This window comes from Talpa occidentalis, unplaced genomic scaffold (genome assembly GCF_014898055.3).
Source record: "Talpa occidentalis isolate TD23 unplaced genomic scaffold, MPIMG_talOcc4v2.1 talOcc4.2, whole genome shotgun sequence".
Taxonomy (NCBI): Eukaryota; Metazoa; Chordata; class Mammalia; order Eulipotyphla; family Talpidae; genus Talpa; species Talpa occidentalis.
Genome location: NW_023602073.1, coordinates 122,496,614 through 122,523,860, shown reverse-complemented (window position 1 = coordinate 122,523,860; position 27,247 = coordinate 122,496,614). Strand labels below are relative to the sequence as shown.

The 27,247-nt window shown below is 41.3% G+C and overlaps 1 protein-coding gene across 1 annotated transcript in view; it reads left to right on the top strand.

The window, feature by feature from the left end:
* The window catches only part of HDDC2 (HD domain containing 2), a 44,690-nt gene extending 19,296 nt beyond the window's left edge, over window positions 1-25,394 (top strand). Inside the window, exons 5-10 of the mRNA XM_037518774.2 lie at window positions 1,600-1,721; window positions 3,351-3,453; window positions 9,176-9,244; window positions 19,086-19,224; window positions 19,892-19,996; window positions 24,512-25,394. Of these exons, the coding sequence (XP_037374671.1) occupies window positions 1,600-1,721; window positions 3,351-3,453; window positions 9,176-9,244; window positions 19,086-19,224; window positions 19,892-19,996; window positions 24,512-24,609 (636 nt within the window). The 3' untranslated portion in view covers window positions 24,610-25,394. The remainder of the gene's footprint in view (window positions 1-1,599; window positions 1,722-3,350; window positions 3,454-9,175; window positions 9,245-19,085; window positions 19,225-19,891; window positions 19,997-24,511) is intronic.
* The last annotated feature ends 1,853 nt before the right edge of the window (window positions 25,395-27,247 follow it).

The window sequence follows — 27,247 nt, the reverse complement described above, 5'->3', positions numbered from 1 at the left end:
TCTATAACCCATTTCCTGAGGTTTGGTTTGCAGATATCTTCTCCTGTTCGGTGTGCCACCTTTTCATTTTAATGATGCATTCTTTCAGTGTAGATATTTTTTAGTTTGATGTAGCCCATTTGTTTAATTTTGCTTTTGTTTTTCCTACAGTTGGAGATGGGAAATCCATAAAAATATCATTAAGGCTAGTGTCGAAGATTTTATCTACTGTATTTTCTTCTGTGTATGTTTTCAGATCTTATATTCAAGTCTTTAATCCATGTTTAGTTAACTGTTGTATATGGTGTAAAATGGTGATCTGGTTTCATTCTTTGCACATGGTTGTCCAATTTTCCTAGCACCATTTATTGAAGAGACTTTCCTTTTCTTGAATATATGGTATAGGCTCCTTTGTCATAACTTAGTTACCCATATATGTGTGGGTTTATTTCTGAGCTCTGAACTCTTTCCATGGATCTGTGCATCTGTTTTTATTCCATAACCATACTATTTTCATTACTGTAGCTTTGTGTTATAGATTGCAGTTAGGGAGACTGATACCTCCACATTTTGTTCTTTTTCTCAGCACTGTTTGAGAAATTGGAGATCTTTAGTCATTTCATGCAAATTTCAGGCATTTTTACTCTACTTCTTTGAAGAATGCTCTTGGGATTTTAATGGAGATTGAATCGAATATGTATGTTGCTTTAGATACAATGCTCATTTTACCAGTCTGTTCTGTTCCATGAGTTCGGAATGTCTTTCCTTTTCTTTGTGACTTCTGCAGTTTCTTTCAACAGTGTCTTACAGCTTTCAGTTTACAGGTCTTTCATTTACATGGTTAAATTTATTCCTAGATGTTTTGTTCTTTTTCATGCTACCATAAATGGTATAGTTTTCTTAATTTCTCTTTCTGCTAGGTCATTGTGTATAAAAGCACAACAGATTTTTGTATATTGATTTTTGTAGGCTGCACCTTTACCATATTATTTCTGTAGTTTTTTGATGATGTCTTTAGGGTTTTCTCTGTATGCTATCCTACCCGCAAGAAGTGACTGTTTACTTCTTCCTGTCTAATTTCGATAACTTTTTTTTTTTCCTTGCTTAATTGCTCTGGCAGAATTTGCAGTCTAACAGTGATGGGAGTGGGCATCCTTGTCTTGTTCCTCATCTCAGAGGAAAAGCCTTTAATTTTTCCCCAAGGAATATGATGTTGCCAATGAGTTTGTCTTATATGGCCTTTACTATGTTAAGATTCCTTCTATATCCATTTTATTGATAGTTTTTAATAACAAATGGATGCTGAATCTTATCAAATGGTTTTTCTGCATCTTTTGAGATGACCATGTGATTTTAATCCTTCATTTTGTTGATGTGATGTATCACATTGATGGATTTGTGTGTGTTGATAGTTCATTTGTGTGTGATGATGGTTGATGATCCTTGCATCACTGAAATAAATCCTACTTGATAATAGTGTATGATCCTAATAATGTATTGTTAAAATTGGTTTGCTAGCACTTTGTTGAGTTTTATATCTATGTACACCAGAAATATTGGCTTGAATTCCCCCTTTTAGAATATTTGTTTTCCTAACTTTTTTATTTTCATTTTCATTAGAGAGTCCCACGTACTGGCTGGGTATACAGAAATGTTGAAAATCCAGAGAGTGTGTCAGATCACATGTACAGGATGGCAATTATGGCTCTGGTGATCAAAGATGACCATCTTAACAAAGACCGGTAAGCTGATGTGAATGTGTATGCTTGTTGTGGGACTCTGGTCTTTGGGTATGTACCACTTTTCATGACTGAGACCTGTGTCAAATTTTTGTAGATTAGTTTATATATCAAGAAAAATTATTTGAGGCAAACCATACAGATCTCAGGTATGGGAAGGGAAACTGTGTTTATTCCTTCAGTTATTGTAAATTATACTCTGGGTTTTCACTTGGAAAGTGAAAGAGCCTGTTTTGGTCTTACGGAAACAGAAATGAAATATTGGGGTTTCCTAGGCACTGGAAGTGAGTGTGTTTTGTCTAAAATTCTATCATTGTATTAGGATACAATGTATTTTTAATCTAGCCCACTCTTAGGAGGTGCCTTTTTGGAATGGTATGTGTAAAATATAGCTGAGATAGGGATGTCCTCTCCTTTAGTCAATCAACAAGTGCTTATAATATTTTTTTGAGTACTGTACAAAGTTTCTTAACCAAACAGGTCCAAACTGGCTTGATAAATAGCATAAAAAAAGTTATGCTAGGAAATTAGCAATAGGAAAGATCATCTGTTCTTGGGTGACCTTAGTGGAAGGGGCTGAATCTAAGTTAAGCTATAAAGAGTTGACTCGGTTGAAAAGTAGAAGGCACAGCATGCAGAGAAGAGGACATAGAAACTAAAGTCCTGCTGGTAGAAAAGTAAAGGTATACTTTGGAAATAAGAAATCAATTTCACTGTAGCCAAGGGTTCATTAATGGGTTTGAGGAGTCCTGTTACTCTGTAGATGGTGTGGAACTGAGGAGGTTTTTGGTAAAAAGTACAAGATGAACATGGTTTTGAATGGAGATGAACCGAAGAGTAACCTGAGATTTGAAGTGGATGAAAGAGAAACTATAGACAGGGATACCTAACAGGAGGCTATTAGGCTTACCTTGATAAGAGGGGAACAATGTAAAACAGACTCTGTCTCATTACCTGCTTTCATTATTTTGACAATGATTATCCTAATCATTAATCATTATCCCTAAAAATCATAACCATTTATTGAACAGTCCTGCATAAGAAACATAAATTAACAAATTTAATATTCATACCAATCTTATACAATATTATTATCCCTTTTTTACAGAAAATAAAATGAAGGATGACAACACTGAGCATTTAAAAAATTATGTAACTTGGCAAAGGTCACAAAGCTAATAAATTCTGGTTTCTGGATTCCAACCCCAATCTGTTCAACTCTACCCAATTTTCTATAATGGGCTTCATTTTGACATCTCACTAGTACGTTGGAGAAATGATTGTTCCTGAATTAGTGTCAGTAAGAAAACGCTATACCCAGATCATCTTCTGGCCTTGTAATCTGAGGTTATCAACCTTTGGAAGTAGTATTTGAGAAACCAGCCATTTTAAAAATATTTCATGCGAATAATTTCCCCTGCTCTGTCATGTATTGTGTTGAATATTAACTAGCAGTTTTGATTCAGAACTGTTGTAGGCCAGCAGAATATCATCACTTTAGAAAATGCTGCATTAAAATGGTCTGTGAGGGTGGAAAAAGAACAATATATTACCTAACTTCAAAAGAGTACAAAGAAGGAACTTGTAGTAAATATATTCTGTGTAATTATTTACTATTTCTTGCCTGGTCAGATGTGTACGCCTAGCCCTGGTTCACGATATGGCAGAATGCATCGTTGGGGACATAGCACCAGCAGATAACATCCCCAAAGAAGAAAAACATAGGCGAGAAGAGGTCAGTGTTGACTATTGACTTCACAAAAGACCACCAGAAAAACCTGTTGCTGAAGCAAAGTGAAGTTTATTGCAGTGAAAAAGAGCACTTTGCTGGTCAGGGGAGAATATTTATAGATGGACATTTACAAGATGGGCAGCTAGCTAGTATTGCAAAGAGTTTAAGGCATAATAGCTTTGGATTGGTGAGACAAGGTCTCAGAGAATCTCCAAGATTAAGCTGTTAATACTTACTCTATTTTGGGTGCAGTCTTATCTTCCAGAAAGAAGGATTTCCTGGAATAAGCAGTGGATTCATTTTCACTTGTCTTCAACCTTGTTTAACACAAGAATGGGAAATGTGCCTGCTCCCAGCCTTGTTTAATGCTGGGAGAGGAAATTATGTTAGTTTCAGTTGTCATTTGTATGTGCATATAGATAACATGGCTTTCATTAAAACGATGGAAATGGCTATAACTTGAAGGAATTTTCCAACTAGTTAAGCTCTTTGGCAAGAAGTTCTAGAAATCACAAGCATAGTCATCATTGTAATTATTATTTAGTGAATATTAAATCAGTCCTTTAATTTAGCAGTTAGAAGAAAAATATTTTTATTGGTATGAAATGAACAGCATCAACAAAGTATTACATCATATTGATTTGTGTATTGATTTAAATTTTAAACCCAGAGCCCACAGCCAAAGAGGAAGACATATTTGAAGCAAAAGTAGAAAAATCCAGGAAGACATTTTTTTAAACGTCAAATAAGTGGTTTTCTATTCAGGAATTCTTGCAAGTTATTTTTGTTGTAAGTCAGAGAGATTGATCCTAAATTGTTAAGTGGACAGATCCTTTATTAAAAACAACTAAAAGGACAGTTGGCTTAAATTCTTAAAGCTGGTAAAAAAAAAAAAAAAAAAAACCAGAGTTCAGTAACTTGCAGCATTTTTGCCCCCTAGAGGCAAGAAGATACAAAAGGAATCCCAGTTTGGGATAGAGTATGGGGAACAAGGAAAATAGTACACGGAATGTACTTTTCCTGCCAAATAAAGAAAAAATCCAGAATACAGAGAGAAATCAGTACAGTCTGAAAATGGAGGAAGCTAAGGAAATTAATGTTACTCTATCAACACCAGGCTGTGATGAAGAATTTCTGGACTGATTGACAGAATTACTATAAAAAGAAGCTAATTAGCTCAAGAAACTGAGTTGCAGAAAGGAATTAGCTTTGAATCAGGGGTCATGGGGAAATAAATAATAAAGATAAATAATTTTGATGAAATGGTCTATATTAAAATAAATAATTTAGCTCACCAAAGAGCTGAAAAAACTCAAGGATGTATGCTAGTTTTATTCAAGGGTGAAGCTGGATATTGTGGAGGAGAGACAGCATGCAGAAGTACAAGAGGGTAGTCAGACTTTCAGGTGCCACAGAGCTACTTACAGATAGACCGTACCTGTCAGGGACACATTGAATTGGAGGTTTTCTCCACAGAGGAGCAGGTCATTCAAAATGGACTCCGATTGCTGAGGATGAGAGAAAAACTTCTACCCCAACAGGGCTGAGTCCTGGCCAGTGATACCCTGTGGTATAGGCCAGTCATACCCTGTGGAATAGGAAACTGTCAGAAAGTGCTGCAGTTTTCCTGGGCACTGTATCCTGGAAAGGATGAAAATCTTTCCTACCTCATTGAACCTGGCCTCTGTGCTTGTTTCTGATTCACAAAGGAATAAGTGTCATAAGAAGGGATAAGGGAAGCATCTTAAGGGACCACAGGTGGCTAAGAAACTAAAGGCTTGGAAAGTGCTGGTATCCCTTTGCTTCTTCCTACTGCTGGCTAGGATTTGGGAATCAAAAGAAATTGTTTATGCAGGTGGTGTTTGGGGACAAGGTTTGGATGTCTGAACCATGCATTAAGATAATTAAATGAGGGTTTCTTGGCTTGAGGTGGAATGTCCAGAATGAGAACCTGGAAGCTTCATTTGCCCCAATGCTAGCTGACTGCTCAGGAAGGTTAAAGACTGAAGTAAGAGAGAGGAAAATTATTTGATAAATCTGGAAGGCTGATTGTTTTGGAGGAAAATAGGTATTAATATGAAAGGGAGAATGAGGGCATAAAAGAAAATAGGTAAGTGGCCGAAAGCAATCCTGGTTGTCCAATCCCCTTTGTAAACAGGACAGATAAAATCTTTGTATGATAACCTGCACTGCGAAATGCTGCGAGGTAGGACTCAACAACTAATGGGATATCTTTGGTGGTGGGTGTGGTGTGGTAACATACACCTGAAGAGGTGGGGTCCTGTATTTCTGAATCATGTACAGTGTTGTAAACCAGCCTTGCCTTAATAAAAACAAATTTTAAGAAAGCACAGTTTGTTGGATGGAACGTGAAGCTGGAATACAGAGGTGTTAGGTTATATTCCTTTGCAAAGGGAAAAACAACTTAAAAGACCAGCGTGGTATACGTGCGTCTGAGGGTTAAAGTTGCTAATAACTGAGAGATTAAGAGAAGAACCAAACTTTATCACAGGTGTGACCATGACAAGATGGAGAAATGAAAAATACAGTTTTTTGTTTTTTTTTTTAATTTTCTAGAGGCATGTCTTATTTATTTATTTATTTATTATTTGTTTGGTTTATACATGCACTGGGTACAGTCAGAAGCGTGGGAGGGTGAGAGAATTCACCAGAGCCAGAGCGGGGAGCAGAGCAGGCAGAAGGACCGAAGTACACTGCTGAGGGGAGCAGCGGGCGGCAGGAGAGGTCTGCTCGCCATGTGGGACCCTCCTCCGGCGGCCAGGGAGCAGCCGGGGATCGAACCGGCTGCAGAGGCCGCAGGCAGCTTCGCAACCCAGCGCTCAACCGCTGCGCCACCGGGGAGGCCCAAAAATACAGTTTTTTAATGTGCCAGATGATAAGTATTTTGCATGTGTTAACTATTTAATCCTCACAACAATCCTTTAAGGTAAGTACTAGTACTAACCCCATGTTATACATGATAAGCCTGAAGGACAGAGGACTGAGTAACTTGCTCAGGGTTCTACTGCTAGTAAATGGTGAGCTGCATTTAAACCCCATCGGAGTCTCTAGTTTGCAGTTAACAGCCTCACTAATGGGGTGTGAATGGTGTATAGTACTTTCTGGGTGTTTGTCATAAAACTGACACAAGACATTTACTGAAAGCTTCATTCAGCTCAAAACTTGAGACACATTTTTGACATGCTGTGCTAACAAGAAGATGCTGGAGAAATTGTCACCCTGAATCTATGTGTGAACAAGGTGAAACTCTGTGTAGAAGGGTGAGGGGCAGGGCTCATCAGGAATGTATAGTCATGTACCCCAGACATTAGTAAAGTTAATTTCGGAGCTTTCCTTTAAAAGATAGGCGTGATTCTGTGATATATGCTGACAAACAAGAAATATTGACTGGGAAAGAGGTCTAAAAATGCAATTCTGGATATAGCAGAGCTTAGATCCAGAAAAGTATTACTCAGTTTCAGGAATAGAGCAGTATGTTTGTGTTTTGGTTTTTTTTTTTTTTTTTTTTTTTTTTTTTGAAGGACATGGTGATTATTATTGACAGGAAGCTTGTTAATTAGTCAGTAATTAGATGTGATCTCTAAAAAGCCAATTCAGTCTTAGGCGCATTTATAGAAAGATAGCATCTAGCATAAGGGAGGTGATGATTTTGTTGATGGATAAATCATTTTAAATAGAATAAAATAATCTCTAATCAAGCAGTACTTTTGTGTTTCCATTCTAAAAGTTTAGTTTTTAATATACCTAATACAAAGAAGAATGTGGCCACCTGATACCCTGTTCTCTCTTGAACAAGCTATTCGAGATGATGATGTTACTTGTAAGAGCTGATTGTTAACACTGGCAAATATGGTTTACTTTGGAAGTGTTTGTATTCCTTAGTTTTTTTCTTCCTAATAGTAAATGTACACAAATATTTGTTGTCTGTAATCAGTGCTTTTTTCCTACTCTGGTTTTTAAGACCTTTGTATTGTCAAAGTGGTTCTTATAATGTATCTTTTCAAAAAGCCTAACTATTGTGGTTAGAAGAAATGAAGCAGATTAAAAGGTGTAGGATGAAGATCGTGAAGATTTTGAAGTCATTTGACAATTGGTTGTGGATTTCATGCCCCTACTATGTGGTCTTTTAGAAGGATATTGAAGCAACAAAAATGAAGGAAGAGAAGGGAATGATGGTGTCTCTTGGGCCTTGGGGCACTAGAAATAAGTTTAAAATCTCCTTAACTTCCTTGTTCTCTCATCTCTGCTTTTCTTTGGATTTTGTTTAATCTCAGGCTCTGACTTGTGACTTTTCTTTTTCGTTTTTTTTACAAATGCTGACTACAAAAAGAATTTATCCATACTGATGGTATAAGGAACACATATGGTTTATGTGGGAAGAAGGATGTATTATTCCAGAAAAGGTTACACATTTCATTATGATTCTCCTTTGCTCAGAGAAGGGGCTCATAAACATCTTGTGCCATGACTACTTTGTGTGACTTGAGATTTTTTTCCTCCCACTCTGCGCTAGACCCGTCATGCATATGGTCCCCAGGTGACTAGTTTGAGGTCCATGGCTGTGCTTTGGACCAATCACTGTGGCAGCAGTGATTCTGGCCCAGGTCTGTCCACCTGTTTGACATTGTTTTTGTGTATTTGAGAGGAAAAAAGGATGGATGGGGTTAGGCCAAATAGAAGAACTGTGGGAACAATTTGCAGCTTAATTTAAAAATTAACTCTTGTGTTAGGTTCCTTGCCCCTGGATGGAGGGAGGACAAGAAGTTTCTGTGATGCTGTTGAAAGGTTCATGTACTGTATGGATGGTGGCTAGTTACTCTTCACTATCCCTTTTTAGACTGTGAATCTCGGAGCATACAACATTCTATTGGGTGATTTCCTTGATGTTAATGATCACTGCCCATTTGTGTAGCACTTTAAATTTTTCAATAAAAATTTATTAAAATTAGAGAATGAATGTTATACTGTACCAAAAAAAATACTGAAATTTTTGATCTTTGTAATTCAGTGCTACTTTCCTATCCTCCTCCTTTCAGATTCGTTTTGTGCTCCAGTATGCTTATGATTGAAATTTATGTGGGCATCTTGTAATTTATCCACAAGATGTAAAATCCTTATCCTCGCTTCTGATATTTCTATAATTGTCTCACTGCTCATTTTTCTTTTTTGTGCCTACTGTACTGCAAGCCACAAAATAAGTGCCCAGTGAAGCCCATATAAATAAATAAACTTCATTACTTAGTGTACATAGCTGCCCTCCTTATAAGCTGTAAATACTGTACAATATAGTTCAATTTATTCTGCTGCCTCATTGATAGCTATTCAGAGTCTGAGTTCATTACTTGGTTTTTTTGTTTGCTTGTTTGTTTTTAAAGATTTATTTATGTATACAAGAACTGGGGTGCAAGCCAGAGGTGTGAGAGGTGAGAGTATTCATTAGAGACAGAGTGGGGAACAGAACAGGCAGACTGAAATACGTTACTGAGGGGAGCAGCAGGCGAGACAGGAGAGGTCTGCTGCACCATGTGGGTAGCTTCCTGGCAGGCCGGAGCATCGAACTCGTGCTGCAGAGTCTGTGGACAGCTTCACAGTGCGGTGCTTAACCCCTTGAGCCACCAGGAAGACCCTCGTTATTTGGTTTTTTAAACTAGTTGGTTCGCCTAAATAAATGTGAACATGATTAAAATAATGTGTGGTATTTCAGGAAGCGATGAAACAGCTAACCCAACTTCTACCAGAGGATCTCAGAAAGGAGCTCTATGGACTTTGGGAGGTAAGTATATATGTTAGGTTGCCTTTGATGTATTGTAACAATATATACTGTTCATCAGTGTTTAGTTGACTTAGATTTATCTTAACCAGCTATCTTTAACTTACTACTTCCTGGTTTGCACCTGTTTCTCTTCCACCAGCTGCTACAGGATCTCATGGCTAATCGAAATTTCTCTTCCTTCCCATTTCCCCCTTTCCTTTGTCACCGCAAAACCAGATTTGGTCCTTGACTCACAACCCCTGGATTTCCTAATACATTGCTCTTTACCTCCCACCCTAATATCACCGCACCCACCCACCCATTTCTAGTCAATGGAAAGAACAGAACTGGGTTTGACTCCTACGTCATCACTTCTTGGCTCCGTGACCTTGTGCGATTCCTCCCTGTGAGTCTGTTGCCTGTTTGTGAAACTTTGAAGGGTTGGTAGGGCTGGATGAGGTCAAGGGAAGAGCTGCCTTGATGTGTCACACAGGACAGAAGTGTCGGTGCTGCCCATAGCAAGAATGTAGAAGCAGATTGACTGGAGGGAAAAGACAAGAACAGAAAGGGCGAGGAAAGCCTTTGTGCCCCATTGCTACCCCTCTTACTGCTGCTTTTCATTTGTGACGGGAAGACAACAAATAAAATTCTGCTTACTGGAGTCTCTCCCTTCCTCCTGTCCACACTGGCCCTTCCTTTCTTGGGCCACTCGCATTCCTTACTCTCAGGTAGTCCTGCCTCCCACTTGCCCCTTCCACATTTCTGTATTTCCTTCAAAGCCCTATTCCCTTCTCATGTCTTCAGAGCCCCATCTTCTGCCTTTCTTTCCCCACATGCTGAGACTCCCACACTCCCTTGCATTCCCCTCAGCTCTCTGAGCTTACCCTCCCATCATGTGCTAGGCCAGGTCTTCCCTTGACTTGGGAAGACAGGGGAACAAGATGGGAAGTCCCAGGTGAAAACCCTGAACAGATATTTCTCTAGACATGCCACTTTAGCAGCAGGCACGTTCTGCTATATACTGTTGTTTCTGTGGTTTGGCTGAATTGTAGAATGATATAGTGCTTTTAAGGCAGTAGGAAGTGTTGGAGAGAGCAGAGGTTTATGTCTGGAAGGACCTGGATGTGAATCCCAGCTCCTGGCTCCACTCCAGGTGAGTGTGAGTGAGTCTCTTAACTTGAGTCAACCTATTTGTCCTCTAGAAAATGAGAATAATGAAACTTCACAATCCCTTGGCCACAGTTTGGAAATTCACAAAGCAGAGCGAGTCAGATTTTTTAAAACATCACCTAACCTGAAGTGATTTGGCAGGAAAATCTTACCTGAATCAGTAAGAAGCTATGTAGAGTCCCCACACATCCCATCCCCCTTGATGTGAAAATTAATACCCTTTGATGTAGAAATACTCACCAGTTTGGTAACCAAGTCTGCCCTAGGTCACATTACAGGTTTTCCTTAATGCATACTATGTATACCATATTATATTTTAAAATAAAAGTGTTGAAAACTGAATCAGTTCTGGCCTCACAGTTTAAGATAAGAAAGTATGGGCTTTTAATACTTCCCTTGTCAAATCATTGTGAAATTTAAATCTGTCAAAAAATGTATGGTATGTAGTCTGGACCCTGACTCAGTTGACATCTGTTACTAGGGATAATAGGGTTTCTTTAGGAAAGAGTCCCTTGTTCCTAAGTGTGCAGCTTCAAGGGAACTTTTGGAACACTGTGATTGGAATAATGCAGTGGCGTTAGGTTACATTTTATACATAAAGAGGAAAACGCTAGCACCTTAATTTATGAAGCTAATCCTATGTATTTTCTCTTGTGGAGGGAAGACCTTTTTACAAGAATTTATGCCCTTTTGCCTTGTATTTCTTGAAAATGCTTTGGCAATATCTGTTATTTTCTTAGTTGGTTGTCAACAACTGGCTAAATAAAGGTTACTACAAAATTTATTTACAAAAGAATTTTCCAAATGGAGGCATTCCAAAGTCAATTAGAATTCTGTGACTTTGGGTTTGGAAAAACATAAAACCGAACATTAAATGACTTGATAATCCCCAAAAGTTAACAGTTTTAGCATCTTGTAAAAGTCTTTGACAGATACACTATGGCTGTCCTTGAATGTGACAGTCTTCCTATAGAACTGTTACTTCCAGGCCAACCAATAGCTTTAAAAAAGATGGCAGTGAATTAAGTTTCTTTATTGCTAATCCTGTGGGATATTGATGATTAATGTGGAGGAGGAAAAAAAACTGAGGGCTTGTTTACTCTCTGACATAAAACTCATCTTTACAAGCTATCAGATTGTTGGGGAACTCTTCTCTTTTCATAAAGGACAAAAGGAGAAATAATGAAGACCTTATACAGAAGCATCCACACATTTTGCAGTCAGAGTTATAGAAATTTATTCATAGAAAATATTATGCATGATTCTTAAACTCTCCATAACAAATTCCCAAACCCGATAAAGTACCTGTTTCAGGTTAGTGGGTGAGATTAAGAGGGAACACAGAGGTACAGACTGAGCCATTAAATAACATAAGCTTCTGTTCAATTCTTGAGTGAAGAGTTGTGTCTGTATATGCACATGCTGGGGTATATATATTTAAACTTCACAGAAAATTATCAAAGGAGGAAATCTACATCCCTAATATAACAACATCTTGTAAAGAGAGTTTTAGGAATTAGAATTGTCCCTAATTTCTTTGACCATTTCTACCCATTCTGTACCTATAAGAAGCCTGCTGTTTTAAGCACTGGGGTATGACTTTTTCTATACAAAATATGTTTATTACAGCTTATACAATCTTTTGACAGGAAAGCCTAGTATTCTCCCATGCTCCCTTCACTGATATGGCTTGCAATTATTGTGTCTGCCTAAAATCCATATGTTGAAGTGTTAATCTCCAGTACCTTATGTTCTTATTTGGATACCAGTTTTTAAGAGGTAATCATGTTGGGCCTCACCGGTGGCGCAGCGGTTGAGCGCTGGGTTGCGAAGCTGCCCGCAGTCTCTGCAGTGCTGGTTTGATCCCTGGCTGCTCCCTGGCCCCCGGAGGAGGGTCTCACATGGCGCGCAGACCTCTCCTGCCGCCCGCTGCTCCCCTCAGCAGTGTACTTCGGTCCTCCTGCCTGCTCTGCTCCCCGCTCTGGCTCTGGTGAATTCTCTCACCCTCCCGCGCTTCTGACTGTACCCATGCTTGTATAAATAAATAAATAAATCTTTAAAAAAAAAAGAGGTAATCATGTTGAAATGAAGTCTTTGGGGTGAGCCCTAACCCTCTATGACTGTGTCCTTACAAAAAGAGGAATTTGAGGGTCTCCCTGGTGGCGTAAGGGATTAAGACACAGACTATGATGCTATCCCAGCCACTGCAGCACAAGTTCAATCCCTGGCCAGTTAGGTGACCCACGTGGCGCAGCAGACCTCTCCTGTCTTGCCCACTGCTCCCCTTAGCTGTGTATTTCAGTCAATCTGCCTGTTCTGTTCCCCACTCTGTCTCTGGTGAATCCTCTCATCCCACCCCTTCACCTCTGGCCTGTACCCCAGCTCTTGTATGCATAAATAAATAAATATTTAAAAAAAAAAAATCAGATGTCTTACAGTGTTGAGGCTAGAAGTCCAAAGTCAAGGTGTTGGCAGAACCACTCTCTCTGCAGAGTATGGAGGACCCTCGCTTGTCTCTGCCTGGCTTCTGGTGCATGCCTCCTCCAGCTTGGCATTCTTTGGCTTATAGACTAGCATACCGAGCTCCTTCTCTGTTATTGGATGAAGTTCTTCCTGTGTCTGTATCTGTGCCCATGTTTCCTTCTTTATATAAGGGCACCAGTTATTGGATTAAGGTCCACTTTGTTCTGGTATGACTTAACTTGATTAGATCTGCAAAGATGCTATTTCCCAATTAGGTCACATTAATAGGTTTCAAGTGGACATGAATTTTTGGAACACTCTTCAACTCAGTACAGAGACTCTTAATTGTCTTACACATTTTTATAATTCATGACCAACATTAGTACATAGGCTTTATATCAAACTGCCGGGGTTCAATATTAGCTCCCCTGTTTACTAGCTGTGTGGTCTTAGGCAACTTAGGGGATCTCTCTGTGCCTCAATTTCTTCATCTATAAAAATGGCAATAAAAATGTTACACCTATTTTGTAGGCATTGTGGCAATCAATATATGTAAAGCACTTAGAATATTGTCTGGCATATAGAAGGCTCTTTTTTCCTCTATCTCTACTCCATGTGTTCTGAGTTGAGTTTAAGAAAATAAGAGTTTAAAGAAAAGTTGAGTTTAAGAAAATATGGTCATTCTGTACCCACGGAACTTTGAATAGTATTGGTTACATAGAAAATGCTAGTTGATTGATTTCTACAGTGTTAATCACAGCTATTCACCATTATAAATAGCTATCAGCCCAAAGGGTCATATCTATTTAAAGCAATTAAATATTCTTGATTATAATTTATCTTTCACCACACAAGTGTGAAATCAAATTTCACCAAAGCAGGAGAAAACATTTTCATCTTTTTCCTCAAAATGGTGCAGAAAGATAACCACGCCACCACCCGCATTTAGTTTTAAGAGATATCCCTTTAAGTCCCAAGACCTAGTGGGAAGCCATTTCATTTCCCCCATACTGAATGCCTGGCATGTGCCTGCCCTTGGATACCCTCCATGCCTACACTACACACAAATACACACAAACACACACACACACAGAATGAAAGTCAATCAGTCAATCAACTGCCAATATGATTGGGTTAACAAGTACCCTCTTAAAGACCCCTCTGTTCTATCCTTTGAAATACAGCTGCAGTGTGGCAGGGGGTTGATGTAGAGCAACATGAGGATCCTTTATCCCTGGAGGGAGAGCAATAGGAGGGTAAAAGATGCAAGAGATAAAGTTCATATATGTCAATACTTAGTACCAACCTTTCCCCAAAGGAGAGGGAGGATACTGGTGATCTCTCTCTCCTTCCCTCCCTTCCTCTTCCCTTTAATTCCTCCATTTTCAGAACCCATTGTGCTGAGTCATTTCCCTTGTGCTGAGTCATTTCTGTTGTGCTGAGTCATTTCAGGTACTGGTACTCCCCAGTCCCACCAGAAGGTGCCAGAGTTCTGATGCACAGACCCTCCTGCCCACCTCGGGATTAGGGGTCACAGTCTGCTGAGCCTCAGTGCTGCCAGCAGCCCCTCAGTGAGCACGCAGTCATCTCCCTTTCTCTGATCCCACATCATTCTCTCTTCAACCACCTACTTTGCCACTTCTCCCCCAAAGATAGCAAGTAATCTTTCTCCTTCATTGAGAAAATATTTTAAGTAAAACATTTATTGAGATAAAAAGCTTCAAATGGAAACTTTTTCATCTCTTAGAAACTTTGTAAATACAGTCACCCCCTTTATTAGCAGTTTCGCTTTTCATAGTTTCAGCCGTGATTTCAGTTAGCCATGGTTCAAAAATATTATTCAAGGTTTTATCACTCACGTGTTTCATCCTTAGATATTTTTGTTTAATTTCTTTTCTCCTGTTCTTTTCCCTTTCTTGCAAGTTATCTGTTGAAGAAGAACCCAGATCATTTGGCCTCTGGAATTGCCCATAATCTGGATTTTGCCGGTCACACACTTACGATGCAGTCCATTTTCCTCTGTCCTCTAGTTTTCTGCAGATTAGTAGCTGGGTCCAGAGGCTGGATCAACTCAGGTTGGGTTCATTTGGCAAAACTATAGGTGGTATTGGGTTTTTTCTCAGGAGCACATAATGCCTAATTTTTCCATTTTCTTCTGTCATAAAGCATTGCTGTCAAAGTCTGTACATCATTTTATTTTAGTTATATATCAGATGTCCTTTTTGCACTGGTGTCCAAAATGCTTTATTTCTTTAAGTATGGAAATTTTATTAGAATATGTATTGGTTTTGGTCATTCTGGGTTAATGTCCTTAAGTAGGATTATTAACTTTCTTTTCATTATTTCAAGAAAGTTTTCTTAAAGAACAGAGTTTCCTTTTGCTTTGCTTTTCCTTTTTTATCTTTCCTACAACAGCTATATCTCAGTATGCTAGTTCTTATCATCAATATTTGTCTCTTCTCAAATCCTTTATATCATATTCATTTCTTTCTGCTTTTAAATTAACCTCTTTTTTTCTATTTCTATTTCTATTTCCCTTAAGGCATTATTTATCATATTTAATTACCCTTGTGCTCCTTATTGTTTGCCCTTCATTTCTAAAATTATTTTGTCTCTAATTCTTTTATGTTGTTGGCTCATGTCATCACCTTCTTAATATCATTTAGTTCTTTTTGAAGTAGTTTGTTGTAACAAAAAAATGAAAGAGACTCTTGTAGATTTGATCTTCTTTTAAAAAAAATTAGTAAGGTCTTTCTCATGTGAATTTTCTGTAGAGATGTTATTTTTCTCCTTAGTCTCTTTATCTTATGGTAAAAGTTTGTATGGTATCTGACTTTGTGCAATTTTTGTTACTCTTTTTGTCTTTTTTTTTTTTTTAATAGAGGCATGTTTTATTTATTTGTTTGTTTGTTTGTTTGTTTTTGTTTATAATGCACTGGGTACAGTCAGAAGCACGGAGCGGGTGAGAGAATTCACCAGAACCAGAGCGGGGAGCAGAGCAGGCAGAAGGACCGAAGTACACTGCTGAGGGGAGCAGCGGGCGGCAGGAGAGGTCTGTGCGCCATGTGGGACCCTCCTCCAGTGGCCGGGGAGCAGCTGGGGATCGAACCGGCGGCGCACAGGCCACGGGCAGCTTCGCAACCCAGCGCTCAACTGCTGAGCCACCGGGGAGGCCCTTTGTTAACTCATTTTGATATGCAATTAGTTTTCCTGAACTTTGGAAGGAAACTTGGCTCAGATAGCTTTTTTAACTTTATAGACTTTCCTCTACTGTTTGGTTGTGTGTTGTTGTTTTGTTTTTTGTTTTTTTTTTTAATGTAGTGTTTTAAAAATATGGTGATTTGCTTTCAGTGATTTCCTGGCTTTGCTCCCCTTCCTTACTTTATTTCTTATTTATTTAATTTTTTGTAGAAGAAAGGGGTGTAGGTCAGAAGTGAGGAGTGTGAGAAGATTCACCAGGGATAGAGTGGGGAGCAGAACAGGCAGATCTACTGAAATACACTGCTGAGGGGAGCAGCAGGTGAGACAGGAGAGGTCTGCTGCGCCATGTGGGTAGCTCCCTGGCCGGATATCGAACTCAGACCATAGTGGTGATAGCTCTGAGACTTAACCTAGGCGTAGGCCACCAGGGAAGCCCCCTTTCCCTGCTTTAATCTGGACTTTTTCTTTTCTTCATCTCTGTCCTTACTGCAGTCACTTCACTGGAACAATAGTATGCAGATTGGTGAGTCTACCAGGACTGGACTTGTATCAGCTGCAGGTGGAGTGGGCAGGATCCCACTCAGTACTGGCTTTTGTTCTTAAAATTTGGGACTTCTTTGGAGACCTGTGGACTATTTTGATTCTTCTGTTCACAGTTCCATCAGACACCGTATTATTTTTTTAATCTTCCTTCCAGGCAGAGACTGATCACACATAGGACTTATGGCTGGACCGGGTATGTCCCTGTATATTTTGTAATTGGTGGTAATATAATGTTAACTCTGCTATTTTTGTTGTCCATGAGGTTTCCGTTTTGCTGCTTCTTTATTCTGTCAGTTTTTTTAGTCTATTTCTTCTCTTTTGCTCCCTACCTAGTTACCTAAGCCAGGAACTAGGCAGTCTTTCTTTTTTTTTTTTTTTTTTAAAGATATATCTATTTATTTATACAAGCACTGGTGTACAGTCAGAAGCACGGGAGGGTGAGAGAATTCACCAGAGCCAGAGCAGGGAGCAGAACAGGCAGATGGACGAAATACATTGCTGAGGGGAGCAGTGGACAGTAGGAGAGGTCTGCGCGCCATGTGGGACCCTCTCCTGGTGGCCGGGGATTGAACCGGCGCTGCAGAGGCTGCAGGCAGCTTCGCAACCCAGCGCTCAACCACTGCGCCACCGGAGAGGCCGGCAGTCATTTTTGACTCTCCCCTTCATTCACCTTCACATTTTGGTTCACTTCTTTATCATTAACATTTCTCAATCTTCCCACCTCTCCCCATCTTTACTGCCACCATATTAGGCCAGACCATATTCTCATAACTTTCCTACTAGTGCTGCAGAGTCCCCAAATCATTTTTTGTCTAGCCATTTTCCACACAAAAGCTAGATGATCTTTCTAAAATGCAAGTCTGACCATGACCCTTCTTGCTTGAAATCTTTGTTGATGTCTACTAACTCCAGATAAGCTGAAACCTCTTAGCATGAACAAGGTCTTTCAGAGGAGATAGCGCTTCCTCCCCATTTAGCCTCTCCCATCTCCTCTTCCTCCTCACAATTCTTCATTTTATTATTAGAAATTACTTGAAGTAAATTCCCCAAAGATCTTGGCTCCTTCTTACCTTTAGGGTTTTGTGGTACTCCTGCCCTGCCTGCACACTGGAAATGAAATTCTAGAATGCTTGTATTACTATTTTTTGAGGGAAATCCAATCAATTCTTATTTTTAAAAGAAACCTGTAATTTCACCATAATTTGTTATAAAAAGTGTCATATTTCTGGGTCTCCCCTGGTGGCGCAGCGGTTGAGCGCTGGGCTGCGAGGCTGCCTGCGAGGGTCCCCAAAAAAAAAAAAAAAAAGGTATCATCTTTCCTAATGCTCTTAAAACTTTTTTCTTAATTTTCACAGGCAAAAATTCTGAACTGCTTATTTATAGAGTATTCCATTTCTTTTTGCCAAATAATGTTAACTTTGATTTATCAAACACAGATATATAGCTATAAATGTTAATAAATATTTAAACAAATACGATTTTAAGGGCCTTTTGAATAAAACAAAATGTATTTGACTTTATGTTAAAATGATTTCCCTCTATAGTTTTAAGTTCTGTCAAAATCCAAATAGCTGCCTTTATAAGAATAAGGTATCTAATAAAAATGAAGAAACCTTCAGTAATTCACATCACGTCACCCCACCATGAAAGCATGACAGGTTCATTATCCGAACACGTCTGGGTGGAATTACAAATGAGAACTTTGCTGGGAAACCAGTTGGGAACACTTTGGTCTTAATAGAAGAGTGATTCTGTGTAGTCTTAATTGAGACTTGTGGTTGTGTGACATGTGTCATGCTCTGAGCAGCAGACCTCCTGGAGCTTCTTGTTTCACATTTGTGTTGAGGAGGGAGAGAGCAGGGGAAACAGGAAAGGTAGAAAAGCTGCTGTTACCACCTCCCTGTCACCATCACATGCACAGAAATTCACGGGTCTTAACTGTATCCTGAAATCAGACACCAGAGGGATTTAATTAAATCCTCCCTATTTGGAAAGTAAGGACAGAGATTCCTAGTACAAAGTGGCAACCAAAATTAAATGAGAAAGCGAAAAATTTGCTTCAAAGGAACCTGACATTAAATGGCAATGGAAATTATTTGAGGTGCATAAAATGAAATATTAATTTGAAGTTAAAAAGAGCTAAATCACTAAGGTGGGTTAATGAATAATGATCTTGAAATAAGATATTAAGCAAGAGGAAAAGCGCTTGGAAGTGTCAAGATGAACACATGAGACTTCCAGGGTATCTGTTGGCGTACTTGGCGTTATGGGCCCATCTCTCTTGTGTGGAGAACTGCTTTTAAACTGAAATTGCAAGGGAGAGGTCTCTGAGAAGGGCTTGTATATTGTATATAGTGGAGAGAGGTGGACAGTACAGAGTGTGCTTTAGTTGTGACTCTGATCTCAGGCACCAGAATCAGAAATTTCTCTGGAGCACCCTGTCATGCAGTCCTGATCATGTAACTTCTGTTGTGTCTTTACTCAGGAGTATGAGACCCAGTCTACTGCAGAAGCCAAATTTGTGAAGCAACTGGACCAATGTGAGATGATTCTTCAGGCATCTGAATATGAAGACCTTGAGAACAAGCCTGGGAGGTTGCAGGACTTCTTTGATTCCACAACAGGTACTCTGTGCTGCTCTCTCTCTCTCTCTCTCTCTCTCTCTCTCTCTCTCACACACACACACACACACACACACACACACACACAGCAGGTGAGACAGGAGAAGTCTGTTGCACCATGTGGGTCACTCCCAGGACAGGGATCCATTTCCTGCTGCAGTGGCTGGTGATAGCTTGATAGCACTGTATCTTTAGCCTCTCCACCACTAGGGAGGCCCCATCAGTGCTGCTTTCAACAAGTATCAAATGGGTTTGACTTCCTCCTAGTGCAATGACTGAGGTTATGGTAATGAGACTCACTGTTGTTACCCTTTTCGGATCTTTATATAAGGAACATTTCAAAAGAAAATGGTGGGGTTCGTGTTGAGAGGTGGCCTGGTGTGTGAGTGCGTCGCCCCTTGCGGTCTGAGCTGAGTGCAAGTCTGTGTCTGCACCTACTACCTGTATGCCCCCGGGAAGCCTCCTAACCTCTCAGAATCTATGTCCTCTGAAAATTGGAAATCTTAGTACTCACCTACTTAAGTCATAGGTTGGTTTTGAGATTCAAGAGTGATATATATGAAAGTGCTTTGTAATCTGCCTGTGTGTTTATAGATGTAAGATGGAGGTAAGAATGGAGATTCAAAAACAGAAAAATCCCAAACAGCTGAAATCACTATCGTTATTATAGCACATCATAGCAAAGCTCCGGAGCCAAACAGCTTCAAAAAGAATCCTGGTTCTACCACGCAATCTGTGGATCCTCCAGTAAAGTGCTCAATCATGCTTAACCAAGGTACTGAACCAAGATCTTAGTTTCCTTATTTTTAAAAGGAGGATAATTGGGGCTTCCCTGGTGGCGCAAGGGGTTAAGCACAGCACTGTGAAGCTATCCACAGCCTCTGCAGCAAGAGTTCGAACCCTGGCCTGCCAGGGAGCCATCTGCATGGTGCAGCAGACCTCCCCTGTCTCACCTGCTGCTCCCCTCAGCAGTGTCTTTCAGTAGATCCACCTTTTCTGCTCCTCACTCTGTCTCTGGTGAATCCTCTCACCCCCATACCTCTGCCCTACACCCCAGTTCTTGTGTGCATAAATAAATCTTAAAATGAGGATAATTATGGATCATTCATGGGGCTTGTTTGAGGATGTGGGGTGTTGATTCATGAAAAATGCTTAGAATCTGGCAATAAGCTTTGGCTAGCTGCATTTTGATCCAGTTTCTTGAGCGAGGAGCTCAAGAGTGCACTGTGCTGGTGGTGGCTGGTGTTTGTGTTGCTCCTTGAAGTAAAACTCAATGGAGCTTCCCTTGGAGTTGGTCTGGCCAGCTCAGCCTCCATGGGCCTTACCAAATAGAGGGAGGTCCTGCCTGGTGGATTGGAATTTGCATTACAATGAAGTTGATTCAGTTTTCCTTCTCTCTCTTTCAGCCCCACTACCTCTGCCCTAAACCCTCACTAGTTCTGTATTGAACAGTTGTTAAACTAAACCAACTCAAACTTAACCTGCCAGCCTGGCTACTTCATCGCCTGTCTCAATGTTTTCCTCTTTGTAAACACAGGTCATCACATCTTTGCTTTCAAAACTTTTGTGGCTTATCTCTTCCTAAAAAAATATCCTGACACTTCTGAGTAGTCTAAAAAGCTTGGCAGTCTAAGGCATATGTCTCCGGTTTCCTGTCCAAATCCTCCCTATCAAATTAAGGGTTCCCTCTTCTTGCTCAGTCTGCATTTGGTCTAGAGCTTGCCATCATGTTGTCACAGTCTTATTTGCATTCAACTTACTAATGTTCCTCTCCAGTTCTCCTCACAAGCCCCCACTTATTTTCCCCTAACCCCATTAGTGAGCTGTTTGAGGGCCTAGTCTGTTTTCATATAGGAAGTACTCAAAGATGTCTGACTTCAGTTAAATAGAGTAACATTTATAAGCCAGGGTCAGCAAACTGTGACCTGTGGGCAAGGTTGACGTGCTGCCTGTTTGTGTAAATAGAATTTTACTGAAGCAGCCACATGTACTTTTTACATACTGTTTGCGCTGCTTTTGTGCCCAACAGCAGAGTCATGTGGTTGCCACAGAGACCAGATAGCCCACAGCACCTAAAATAGTTAATTCCTGGCTCACTGGAGAATAGATTTCCCAGAGCCAGCAGAGCGTATTTCACTGATAATGTAACCAAAATATGTCACGTTTATGTGGCTCTTTGTATTTTGCACACTATTATCTTCTATTTGGATATAGTCACAATGAAAAATAGAAAACGACATCAGAATATTGTAGAGTCTAACAATGTGTGAGCTAGTAGGGCCATGTTGTTTCAACTCCACATTTTGTTGAGAAAGAAAATGGAGCCCAGAAAGATGGAGACTTGCCCATAAGTGAGTTGAGATGAAGATTCGCTGTGCTTCCTGTGTGCTTGGAAGGTAGACTTTCAGTGGTGATCACAATGTGGTGTGTAAGAAGTAAATGAAATATGCTGCACTTCCCACTCTAGTGCACTACTGCTTTTAAGAAGCTACTAAATAGAGTCTCCCTGGTGGCCTAGGAATTGAATCTCAGCATTATCACCACGGTGGCCTGAGTTCAATCCCAGCCAGGAAATAACCCATATATGGTTGTAACGGCAGGACAGGCCACTGAGCAGGTTTTCTATGATCCAGCAGACCGGGTAAAGGAGGAGAGAGTCCTGGAGCCCTCGGTGGCTTTTGCAGGCTTTTATTGGGATTTACCAGGTACACGGCAGGCAGGGGTGCTGGGGGGCCAGGAGGCTGGCAGTCCTCCTAGCCCCCAGCAAGTCTTCACTCTATCTGGGCTCTCCAGCCTTTTCTCGTGTTCTCTCTGCTTCTCTGCTCTCCTGCTTCTTCTGGCGTCCCTGTGACACGGCCCTTAAAAGCCCAGTCTTAACCCAAGTGGATCCCGTCTACCTATGCCCACTCCCTATTTCAGGTGCCCGCCATCAGGCATGCATTCAGGACCGCAGGGAGGGAGGGCAGAAAAGCCTGATACTTTTACCTTACCCTACAGCAGACCTCTCCTGTCTCTCCCAAGGTGAAGATGTAAACTTCAACCCCTTTGAGGATTTTAAAGAAGGCTTAAAGATTTTAGTTAGATAACACTTATATTCTTATTTCTCTAATTCAGTTATAAATTGGCAGTCTCTTTTTCTGACTTTTCTTGTTGAAACCTTGTGTGCTGAGAAACAGCATGGAAGCCAGTGTGGCTGGTGGGGGTGGATGAGAGGAAAGGTGAGAAAGGAACCTGGAGAAGCAGACTGCGCTTGCAGCCAGCCTAGGATGTTGCCTTGTGCTGGGAGTGAGATGAGGACCCCATGGAGGAAGTGGAGCCCCGGGTGTGATCTGGCTTATGTTTTCAAAGGGTCACTTAGGCTAAAAGCAGGGAGACCATTTGGGAATTAGGGAGTGAATAAGTATCCAATTGAGAAGTGATGGTGGCTTGGGTCAACATGGCGGTAAAGGAAGAAAGAAGGCAAATTCAGGCCTCCCTGGTGGCGCAGGCTTAAAGACTCACCATTATTGAGCTCTCGCCAGCCACTGCGGCATGAGTTCTAGCCCCCGCCAGGGAGCTAACCTACATGGCACAGCAGACATCTTCTGTCTCTCCTGCTGCTCCCTTCAGCCGTATATTTCGGTAGATCTGCCTGTTCTGCTCCTCACTCTGTCTCTGGTGAATCCTTTCCCTGCCACCCTGCACCTCTGGCCTGTACCCCAGTTCTTGTATGCATAAATAAATAAAATAAATCTTAAAAAAAAAGTGGTCAAATTCTAGATATATTTTGAAAACAGAATCCTTAGGATTTATGGAACATTGTGTATGGGTGTTTATGAGAGGAGTCCAGGGATTTTGACCCTAGCAACAATAGATGGAGAAGCCAGGGGGAGAATAGGTTTGAGGGAAGAAAATCCAGGGGTCCCAGAAGCCAAGGGAAATAGGCGTTTCCAGAGAGGAGTAGCTATCATGCACCAAAATGGGGTTCTCTATAAGAGCAATTTTGGTGGAATAGTGGCTTAAATTTTTTTAAAAACCTGACTGGAATGTGTTTAAGAGATGATAGGAAGACAGGAATGAGAGACAGTGAATATAAATGAATGATCTTTTGAGAATTTGCTTAAAGGGGAATAGTCACATGGAGACTGTAAGTTAGAGAGGGAGCCATGGTTGGGGAAGGCTTGTTTTTAAGATGGAAGATCAAAAGAGCATGCGTATATGCTGACAGAAATAAGGAAAGAAAGACGAGAAAAATTGTCAGGCTAGAATCTAGTGTGCAAGTGGAGAGGCTGGTTGGGGGCAGGGACAGTTCTTGCTCAATAACAGTCACTGTGATGAGTTCCAGGGTGTGCCTGTGGGAGCAGTGATTGGGCTGGGGGCAAGGAGGGAGAGGCCAGGACACTGGTAGGATCATCTTTGTAAGCATTGAAATCATCAAGAATCATCATGGTTTAAAGAGACTGGCAGTCACCTTGAAGCTATAATTTTCCAGGCAGAAGACTTGTAGGAGGGCAGTGGGTGATACAGTCTGACCTTTACACAATGTGGCCAAACAGCCTGGAATGAGGGCTGTGGAGGACACACACAGGCCCTGTAGGAAAAGCCAAGTGAGAGAATAACAGCCTCCTCGTGGGAGGTGCTGCAGGGAAAGCCCTATTCCCAGGACAAGGCAATTAATACAAGAAAATTAAGGGAACATTAAGAGCAGAGGTTCAGTTTAGGGAAGAAATAGAATAGGGCTTAATGTGGAATGAGCGGTAAGTAATAAAGTCCCCTGGCAAGAAAAGACAGAGAAGAGACATGGGTTAACGTTCCTCTGCTAGCCGCCTTCCCTCCAAGCTAGCCTGGAGCTCGGCTGCTGCTGCAGGGGCGGAAATGCAGGGAGGAGGGCTGAGGAGCCAGGAATCAGCACAGCTGAGCTGGTTTTAACGTGAGGTTTTTGCAAGAGATGTTTGCATCCTGGGAGAGCCTCAGCCCCCTAGTTTTCCTACTTGTCTTTTTATGTGTAGGTGCTTTTCCCCCCTTAATTAATTGTCGGTGTGGAATGGGCAGAGCTTGTCTTCAGCTCTCTGGACTCTGTGCTGCCTGAGTAGGGCATTCAAGAACTGCCTGAACTTTACCCCAGCTCCACCTAGTTGACAGTTCTCTGCCTGATTGGCTCCTCTCTAAGACCCAGAATCCAGATCTTCTGCGTGGAAGTTGGATAAGAGTCAGATCACAGATTCGAGCCACTGAAAAGCCCTGAGATCACACTGGAGAAACTGATGTTTTCTCTTGTCAACATTTTTTTTTCTGTCTTCTTGCTTTGCAGGAAAATTCAGTCATCCTGAGATAGTCCAGCTTGTGTCAGAACTTGAGGCAGAAAGAAATGATAATATAGCTGCTGCTGCTAGTAAGCCATGCCCCTGAGCTGCTCTCGACGTTGCTGCACTTCTGTAACAGACCTCATTTTTCTGTTTCTTCGTGTTGTGTTTGCCACCACTGGGCTGTTGATTTTCCCCCATGTGTCTATATTTCCAATGGCCGGACTCCAGCAAGAAACGTGATACAATTTGGACACTAAAAGAAACTACAGAACAGGATGTGCTGTGAAAATGCCTTGGGGGTGAGGGGGGTGGGTAGTGCTGCACTTTTATGAACTAAATAAATTTTAAAAACCTAAAATTTTGCAATGCTTTTTGGAAATTTTGAATCATTTTATACTGACTTAGTAAACATACATCCCTGAAGGCCAGATTCACTGAATGATAGAAAGTTTAATTATGTTTGCTTTTAAGAACAGAATCTTCATCTGACTTAGTGAAAAGAATCCAGGGGGGATAAGTGTATGTAGGGTAAGGTAAAAAGCATCTGGCATTTCTGCCCTCCCGCCATTAGCCATTAGGATAGATGACGGAACCCTGTGGTCCCGAATGCATGCCTGATGGCGGGCACCTGGAATAGGGTGTGGGCATATGTAGATGGGATTCACCTGGGCTAAGACTGGGCTTTTTTAAGGGTGGTGTCATGTGGATGCCAGCAGAAGCAGAAAAGCAGAATGGAGCAGAACCACAAGAGAAGCAGAGAGAAGTACCAGAGAATGCCAGAGAGCCCAGATAGAGTAAGACTTGCTGGGGGCTGGGATGCCTGCCAGCCTCCCAGCCCCCCAGCACCCCTGCCTGCCGTGTACCTGATAAATCCCAATAAAAGCCTGTAAAAACTACCGAGGACTCTCCAGGACTCCTCCTTTACCCCAGTCTGCTGGATCAGAAAACCTGCACTGTGGCCCATTTTGTTGTTTTATTCAAATGTTCACTGTCTGCAGTAAGATACTTAATTTAACTGCTTTAGGCTTTAGGACCCGGATCATAGACTTGTAAATCTGCTAACAGGTTCCGCTCCCCTCCTCATTTCTCATTTGGGAAAATAAATTGGGACATACAGTTTCAAATACCATTTACCACCCTCTGTATTTTTCCTTGTCTGATATACAAATCCTCAGCTCTTGATTATAAAAACGTATCACCTGGGGCCTCCCCGGTGGCACAGGCAGTTGAGCGCAGCGCTGTGTAGCTGTCCGCAGCCTCTGCAGTGCCAGTTTGATCCCCACCGGCCTCGGAGTAACCCACTTGGCGAGTGGACCTCTCCTGTCTCGCCCGCTGCTCCCCTCAGCAGTGTATTTCGTCGGTCTGCCTATTCTGTTCCCCGCTCTGTCTCTGGTAAATCCCCTCACCCTCCCGTGCATCTGGCCAGTACCCTGGCTCTTGTATAAATAAAAAATAAGTCTAAAAAAAAGTATCACCCGTGCAGATAACAGAAAAAGTATCCCTAGGGTCACTGCACCTTATGTCGGGACTACATAATACCAGACCAGATCTCTTCTCATTTTCTGTTCCTAGAGTAAGCAGTCTGCCCGCTTGCCTCTAAATAATGCACAACCAGGCCTCCCTGGTGGCCTAGGGGTTAAGTCTCAGCACTACTATGCTGAAGGCCCACCACAAAGGCCTGAGTTTGATCCCCTGCCAGGTTGCTGACCCACATGGCATCCAGTAGACCTCCCCTGTTTTGCCCACTACTCCCCTTAGCAGTGTATTTCAGTAGATCTGCCTGTTCTGTTACCCACTCTCTGGTGAATCCTCTAATTCTTTCCCACTTCCGACCCCTGGGCTATACCCCAGTTCTCCTATGCAAAAAAACAAATAAATAGGGCCTCCCTGGTGGTGCAAGGGTTAAAGCTACTGCCAGCCACTACAGCATGAATTCGATCCCCAGCCACAGGCCAGGGAGCAACCCACATGGTGCAGCAGACCTCTCCTGTCTCACCCACTGTTCCCCTCAGCAGTGTATTTCACTCCATCTGCCTGTTCTGCTCCCCACTCTGCCTCTGGTGAATCCTCTCACCTCTCACTCCTCTGGCTTACACCCCACTTCTTGTATGCATAAATAAATAAAAATAATAAAAATAAATAAATAAAATCTTATAAATAAATAAATAAATGATGCACAACCCGTGCATGGTGAGGAAAGGAAGGCCATCCGGGCAAACCTGTCCATTGTTTCAGTGGGAGAAGTGATGCCTGTCCCTTTAATTTACATGCCAGTTTCCATTTGAAGAAGACCTTAAAAGGCTGGCATGGTGAGGCTCCTAGGCACCGTTTCTTTGGAAACTCTTAGCCGTATCCATGGATACCCAATCTGCAGGAAGCAAGGTGCACGATCTTCAGGAGCAGCACACGTGTACATACAGCTGCTCTGTGTTGAAAAGCACAGTGCTGCTAGGCATTAAAATACTGTTGCACCACAGAACCCATGTTTAAAAAGTGGTAAATGGTTAAAAGCCAGTGAAGTCTGATTATTATAGGAGATATGGTTAGTAGGAAAGCAGAATTCTATCAGCATTTCAGTTTTCCCTCCTGGCTTGAGAATGTGCACACAGCCCCAGAAAAAGTTTAAATATTTATAACCAGAAGATGTTGGCAGTCCTGGAGCTTTACTTGGGATGTTTTGCCTGCTATAATTTTCAGAAATTATAGACTTTGGAAGCCTCTGTGGGTCAGACTTAATACTG